At 47.7% G+C, this 7,692-nt stretch overlaps 1 protein-coding gene across 1 annotated transcript in view; it reads left to right on the top strand.

Moving 5' to 3' along the window:
* The first annotated feature begins 5,186 nt into the window (after window positions 1–5,186).
* Window positions 5,187–7,692, top strand: part of FKBP1B (FKBP prolyl isomerase 1B) — a 47,900-nt gene continuing 45,394 nt past the window's right edge. Inside the window, exon 1 of the mRNA XM_075750502.1 lies at window positions 5,187–5,443. Coding sequence (XP_075606617.1) covers window positions 5,407–5,443 — 37 coding nt within the window. The 5' untranslated portion in view covers window positions 5,187–5,406. The remainder of the gene's footprint in view (window positions 5,444–7,692) is intronic.

Genomic DNA, 7,692 nt, shown 5'->3' with positions numbered 1-7,692 from the left:
GTTCTGATTAGTTCAGTTTGAAAGATAGACTTACTTACATTTTTTAATCCTTTTTTTTTTTTTGCTATGAAAGATTGGATGGAAGAGGAAATTTAATCCTCTTGAGCTGTCTGCTTATAATATTGTTATTACTGGAATTTTTATTTGTGAGACCACACTGCATGGCCCTGAGTTTAGGTTCCAGCCCCCAAAGTGTTACATTTATTTATAACAAAAGAGGACCTCTGCCCCTGAATTGTTTGCAATCTAAATAGACAAGGCAGAATGATCATTCTCGTTACAGAAATGAAATACTGAGTCACAGAGCAATTCAGAGCATATCTTCAGTTCAGCAAGCTGGCTTCGAAACAGTAGGCAGTGAAGCAATACCAGTGCAGCAATCTGCATGTGTGCTAATTAGCCTGGATGGATGCTGCAATTTCATATTTATATTGCATCTGAGATGCTAGCTAGTTTTTATACACACTGTTGTGCAGTGCCCAGTAGATGTATTAGCCACTTTGGAGCATTATGCATTGCAAACAGAACCAAAGTGATTTAGGGTCGTGCAGTCAATTTCAGAAGTGTTGTTAACCTCACGGCCACTTCTTTATTTCCTTCTCTTCTTCATTCAGTAGGAAAAATGTTACAGATTCGTAAAGCAATTTAGGGAAAGGGATCTTTGGAGGTCATATGGTCCAACTGCTTGCTTGAAACAGGGCTGATTTCAAAGTTCAATCAGGTTCCTCAAGTCTTTGTTTGATAACTCATTTGGCGAACATTTTTTTCCCTATATTTAGTCAGAATTTCCCTTGCTCTGACTTGTGTCTATTGCTTCTTGTCCTTTTGTTGGGTGTCTCTGAGAAGAATGTGGCACCATCCTCTCCATCACTCATGAGGTAGTTGTAGACAGCAACTGAGATCCTTTCTTAGCTTTGTCTTCTTCAGGCTGAACAAACCCAGCGCTCTCACCTCCTCCACATTCTCCAGCTACTAACCGCGTTGGGCTGGTTGGACTTCTTCCAGTATGTCAATGTCTTTTCTTGTACTGGGGAGACAGAAGCTTGTGAGAGCATGAGTCCATCTGAGGACATTCATCTAAACCCACATTTTTTTGCAAGTGGTAAACTGCATTAATCTCTTCTGGAAGTGAGCTCCATTAGTTAGGTCCTGGTCTTGGGGGATTTTTGCCTCTATTCCTGAATGTAAGCTATTCATGGCTCTGGCAGCTGGGGGTGTATATCCTGATGAGCTGGAGCTCTTCCCTGTGTATACCTGAGGTGACCTCACGTAGTCCTGAAAAAGGCTTTGAAGATCAGGACAAAGACCTTCATAATGACTCACATGTAAGTGCTGTGATAGAGAGTAAGTGAATATCTGAGTTGGGAAGAGCCTGGTGAGGCAGAAGAGAAAGCCAGAGAGAGGTGGCAGCTTTCAAGTCAGTTTTAGTGCTACTGAAAAAATCCAGCTGCAGTTTTGCATTCATAGCTACAGCTGCAAGAGGAAACTATGGATACAGATGTGGATGAGGCGTTCCAAGAGAAAGATGAGGATTCAGAATAATTGCTTCAGGAGGAAGCTTTATTTGGAACAAGTATCAGTTGGGAGGAGGCGACTGTGCTGCAGACCTGTGGTAACCAGCGGTGGTGAGAAGCGAGACAGCCCTCCTACGACAGGCGTGTTGAGATTTGTGGTATATTTTGATCTGTTCATGAAATAATAGCTGTCACTGTGGGCATGCTGTCAGGATTTCCCTGGGCATCTGCTCTGAGGGAAATCACTGATTCTGGCCTGACACTGATTTTCTTTTAATCAAGTCTAGTGATGCACAGGAGCATTTGCAGTGACATGACCTGCTGAGCTGTGTAGGCTGGAGTTTATTTTGGTCATTTTTTTTCAGTGTGATGCTGGGTTTGCATGTCCTGTACACTTTTCGATTCAAATTACTTGATGGTGCATGTTGGTTCAGTGAGTGGAAAGGTCAGTATTTGTAAAACATTTTCAGTTTGCTTTCATTATTTGTTCATAGAACAGTGGTTGGGTTTCAAAGTAGCTCTGAGTCCTTCTCCATGGATGCTGGTGAGGGAAATGCGTATTGTCTGGGGGTTTTTGTGGCCACCATGAATTTATATGTTTGCAGAATTTGTGCTTTCCATTTATGGGTAATTTAGTTCCTTGGCCTTCCAGGGGTGTTCTTTATGTGCATATGGAATCTATTACACATGATTTGTAGATCCTTTGTAGATTTTAAAAACAGTGAAGAATGGGATTTCTCAATATAGGAACTATAAACTAACACACCCTAAAAATTTGAAAACTGTTTGTCTTCCTAAAAGTGGAAATGCATAAATAATTTGTCAACAGTGCAGGCTGTAGGGGTTTTAACTAAAGAAAATGAGATATTCGGCTACTAAACTTTGAGGTTTGGGATTTATGCAAAACTTCATAATGACTGTGATCAACTTGTCCTCTTTGTGACCACTGAGGAATCTAACATGTTGGAATCATGTGGTTCCATCATAACATTTGGGAAGGAGGGTTCAGAGAACACCCCGCTTTTCCAGGCTGCCGGTTTTGTTGCCAGGATAGAAAGATGTGCTGTGGGAAGGTCCTGTGGTAAACTGCTGTTCAGGAAGGTGAGCTCTATGGAGCTTTGAAAGCTGAGAGTAATGGACTTTATCCTTGATACAGATATGCTGGATCCCAAAGGGAGAGGAGGTGGATGTCGTGCAATAGTTTTCAAAGAGCATTCTCTAAAACACTTATCTCCTGGTCTGCTCCGATAACTTGGTTTTAGCGGTTTCCTTGGTCATGGACTTTCCCTCTTCGACCCTTTGTCCTCTCTGCCTCTCCTCCAATTCTCTGCCAATCCTAAACCACTTTCCCTCGTATTTCAGAGGCTTTCCTCAAGACATGGGACATTCCTTGCTTCAGTCTTCTCTTCCAAGATCTTCATATGCTGTGTAGTTGCTAACAGTGTCTTTGAGCACCTCGATGCCTCAGGTGAATACAATAAGGTGAAAAATAACATTATTTGTTGTTCAATATCTGTGGTGACAAAGATTTTAAAAAAAAATCACCCAACAATTTTGAGATACCCTCTACAGATCCTTTTTTCTGCCTTTCTTTCCATTTGCTTGGGAATATGACTGTAGGGGATCTAATTAGCTGATGCCCAAAAGAAGCTATATGTCTGCATTTAGGGACCCAGCATGGGGCAAGAGGCCATGGGATAGGACGCTTATAAATACAGTAGTTTTACACATAGATCACTGCTCGGTCCGTCTTAATCCCTTCCTGTGGCTTATGCATTTGGTGTTGGTGGGGTTTGCTTTTTTAGTATGGTTGTAAGTCTGCCTGAGGATGCTGGAATCTGTGTTTAAGGCCTGTTATTTGCAATGACAGAGTAGATATTCTGTGGTCCCTTCTGAACTGTGCCTATTATGTGATTGAATCCAATCTTTTCCTGTCACAAGACACAAGTTGGGAACAGCTATTCTTCCACCATCATGGAGAAATGTGTAGCCCTGATCAAAGGATGCATGTACTTATAAAGGCTAAAGGAAACCCAGCAAAGTATAAATTGCTCTTATTCATCGGTTTATGCCTTCTGCTGTTCTGATTGTCTGAGAGGACATAGATATCTACCTGGAGCCTGGATGAAAGCAGCCCTTTCTTGTAGAGTCAAGGGCCCTACTAGGACACCATGTACCTAGAATTTCATTTCGTAACTCCCCTTACATGCTCGGCATTTGCTGTGCCGTCCTTGGTGCTCCATAATGACTCTGAGTCACATCTGGAATTAGCAGCGTTCATGTCTTCTTAATACTTCTGTGCCACTTATTCTCCCGCTCGGCATTTTCCTATTTCTAAAATGCATTTTTAGTATCTTTCTACTGATCAGAAGTCAAATGACATTCTGAGATTTGCACTGAAAAAAAAAAAAAATCCTTTTCAGAATTTGCACTGTTACTCATGATTTTTCCTCCTTGCCCACTTTTTGGGGAGCTTCATCCAGGCAGCCCCAGTAATTTTGGACTGTCTGACTCACAATAAAACATAGATACAATAAAGCATGTGCGTGAACAGTCTGATCAGAATAGCGTGAAAAGCAGCGTGGAGATGGTCGGTATAGTTCAGAGCATAGATGCAGGGGCCACATTATTACAGTTACAAACCAACACAGTAATTCCCCAGTTCGATCATCCTGACAACAGCCCCATATAGATGAAGATTATTTTTTTCCTCAATGGAATCCAGTTTGTAACAGATAAAAATCCAGAAAAAGCAATGTCAGAGAAGTGCGGGTTGGAATTAGATGGATATAGCTCTTTCAGTTAGAAAACTGATGATGTTGAAGTTCCATTTTCATTTTTAACCTGGAACACACAGAACTGTAAACAGAACTATCCCTTTAGAGTCAGTGAAAACTGGGAGTTCATGTACACAATAAGTTTATGAGGAAATAGTATTTTTCAGCTATTTTGTGTACACTCATCAGAAGTGGTTGCAGCTCTTGTGCAGGTTTTTGAATTTGTAATCTCGCATCACAGGAGCACCTGAGTAATACATGCATAGATTTTCTTATTTAAAACATGGATTAGGACAGGAGGTTATAAATTGTGTTGCACAATGAAACTCCAGGTACCTCAAAGTGGCCTGCTGGAGACCTGCCACTGCTGCTGGAGGGGGGGGCACCACCGACGGGTACCACTGCCCCTGCTGCTGCTGCTACTCCCCCCAACAGAAACGGTGTACATCCGCTACAGCACGCACACTGTGCAAGTATGGATGCTTTCCTCCATGGCTGTTTGGTACCGGGAAAACGCTGACCCTCGCACCGCGTTCAGACCCGTCCTGGTCGCTGATGGGTTTTGGAGCGCGCTGCCCGCTTCTCCTGCCTGCCCGGCGTGCGCCCCACCGGTTACCCCAACTCCCGCACACGCCCTAAGCTCAGACCCCGCGGCGGGCACAGTCGGACGGGAGAGGGGGCAAACGGTGGCAAGACCTCCAGGGAAGCGACCCACCGGGCTCCCCGCTCCGCCGGGCACCACTGCGCGGGGAGCCGGCAGGAGCCCCCCGCAAAAGCGAGCCCTGGCCGGGGGAGGGCAGCAACACCCCCCGCACGGCCGCGGGCGGGATGCCGGCGGGCCGACCCACCGCCGCCGGGCGCCCCTCAGCCGCGGCGGCCCCCGGGCGCTCCGGGCGGGGGCGGGCGGCCCCCTCCTCTCTCCTCCCCGGCCTCCCCGCCCCTGCCCCGCATTGGCTGCGGGCGGCTGACGGGCAGCTGGGGAGGCCCCTGTCAGCCGGCCGCGGAGGGGCATGCCTGCACTGGGGGTCCGGCCGCGCCGGGGAGCGGGGCCGTGCCGTGCCGTGCCGAGGCGTGCTGAGGGGTGCTGAGCCGAGCCGCGCCGCGCCAGTGCCGCCATGGGGGTGGAGATCGAGACCATCTCTCCGGGAGACGGTACGGGACCACGGTGGGGAGCAGCCCTGCGGCATTGGGGGCGGGGGCGCCCGGGTCCGACCGGCCACCCGACCCGGCTCCGAGCCCGGGGGGATCCTCCGTCCCCGCCGCCGGGCAGAGGAAGCAGCGCGGGGCCCCGGTGCGGGGAGGCGGCGGGGTGCAGGCGGGAAAGCACGGCCGCCCCCGCACCCCCACCCCCGCGGGCACGTACCCCTGATGCGGGAGAGGGGGACCGGGGCGAGGCGGCCGCCCGGGGTCCCGGCGGCGGCGGGGGAAGCCGGCGGCTCCCCGGGCGGCAGCGCCGCGGATCCCGGCGGCGGCAGCAGCAGCAGCAGCAGCAGTAGCAGGGGCGGCGAGGAGGCTGGGGATTTTTCTCTGGCATCCGCTGACAGCTGCACAAACCCGAGCGCGGTGCAGCCGGCCGGGCGCGGGGGGCAGCGGCGGGGCCGGGCGCGTCCCGGGGCCGCGGTGCTCGGCCGGGAGCGCGCCCTGCCGCAAACTTTCCCCGGTTCCTCGCCCAGCCTCGCCGGGGGCCACCGGCCATTTGTGTCAGCATCCCTCCCGGCGTGGCAGCCGCCTGCCTCCTCCCGGTTAAATGTGCGATGCTGGTGAGGGCTGAGGTGCAGTCCGGGTGGCGACAACCTCTGCTTGGCGCAGGGTCTCCTTTCCAGAGTCAGTTCGCGTTGTTCTGCTCTTCTGTGGCCTTATAATATCATTTCATAAGGGTTTGAGAGTTGTTTTTTTTTAAGAGGATGTCATTTCTAACGTACAGCCATATGTATCTATATAATGGGCCAGATTCATCATTGGCTGATACACAACCGTAAATAATTTGTTTAAGTCGATCTCAGCTTAACTTTCTTGGCCCAGTATCTTTCTGTCTTTGTGTATTCTTTTAAATTGGCTTCAATGTTGTTTAGCTCTGGGGATCAAATTCTTCTCTTGGTTGCACAGATGTAAAAGCAGAACACTTATGTGGATATAAGTAACGTTGCTGGGTTGAGAGCAGAAAGGAGGGTGCAACTTAACCTCGCAATAGTACTTTTCTAGCTGTTAAATATATCAAGGCTGTCTTTGTAAGCAATATGCTATTCCAAAAAAGGTTATATGGATTATTTCTCTTGTTGCAAGTCTTAATCAAAATCAGCTGTCTTTAAACACTGTCTTAAAACCACAGCTAGTCAGTGATCTTGAGAAGCTCTGCTTTTAATTCAGCTTTGATGTAGCTTCATTGACTTTGCTGGTGTTACACTCACACAGCGGAATCTGTGTCAGTAAGGTCTGATACTTCTTTTCTCAGATCTCTGTATAATAGTGCATCATTTGAATAATACCTGTTTTACCAAGGGTACGATTAATCTCCCATAACTTTTCTCAGGTTAGGTGGCTAGTCTAAAGCAGTCTTCTAGGTTTTTTTCTGTAGTCATCTCCTGAATATAATTCACCTTGCCTCTCTCTGGATAGGCTGGGTTTCTCTCAAAGCACTGCTGTTTCTCCACGGTCAGTAGGGGAAGCCCAGGAGACTGGCATATGATAGTTGCCTGTGTTTTAGGTGGCTAAAGTTAAATGAGATGAATCCCGCTTTAGGGGACAGTGGTGCCCTAACTGGATACCTATTGCACTGCGCTTTCTGCAACCTACAGCTAGAGATATTCCACGAGCTGATGAACAAGGCTGTTCAGATGACACTCGGAAGCACCGTCTTCTCAATTTCACGTTATAAATCTTGGTTCATCGTATTAGCCTGCCCTCCTGCCATTTACTGCTCGTGTGGTTTTGGCATATAAGCTCTCAGTACATAGCTTACGTGTTACTTGATGTTTTATAGCCTGCAATGCACCCTGTAATGTATAAGTTACCATGTTAATTCAGACTAAAGAGGGCAGAAAGCCAACTAAGATAGGAGCCTCAGTTTCTATCTGAATCCCCAGTTTCTAGCTTTCTGGTAAGGATGTTCCTTAATAATTGGTCTCATTCAGACTTTTAAGTTGTTCTGAGCCTGGGCCCTCCCCTGGCCAACATTACTTGAGAAATCAAGGCTAGCTGCTTTAATACACCATTGGCACCTAATTGAGCCTGGAAAATCTTCCCCTAGCTTTTAGTGCCTTTGGCTGTACCTAGAACGTGTAAAATGGAAATGGTAATTTTGTTTTCCAGTGGCAAGAAAGTAACTTAAGCCTTCTTTTCCTTTCAGTATGAAAATTTTAGGAGGAGCTACAAGGCTTTTACAGGAACTCGGTGTATCACTG

Source organism: Balearica regulorum, chromosome 3 (genome assembly GCF_011004875.1).
Source record: "Balearica regulorum gibbericeps isolate bBalReg1 chromosome 3, bBalReg1.pri, whole genome shotgun sequence".
NCBI lineage: Eukaryota > Metazoa > Chordata > Aves > Gruiformes > Gruidae > Balearica > Balearica regulorum.
Note: the sequence above shows the minus strand (reverse complement) of the source record. Positions and strands in the feature narration are given on the sequence as shown.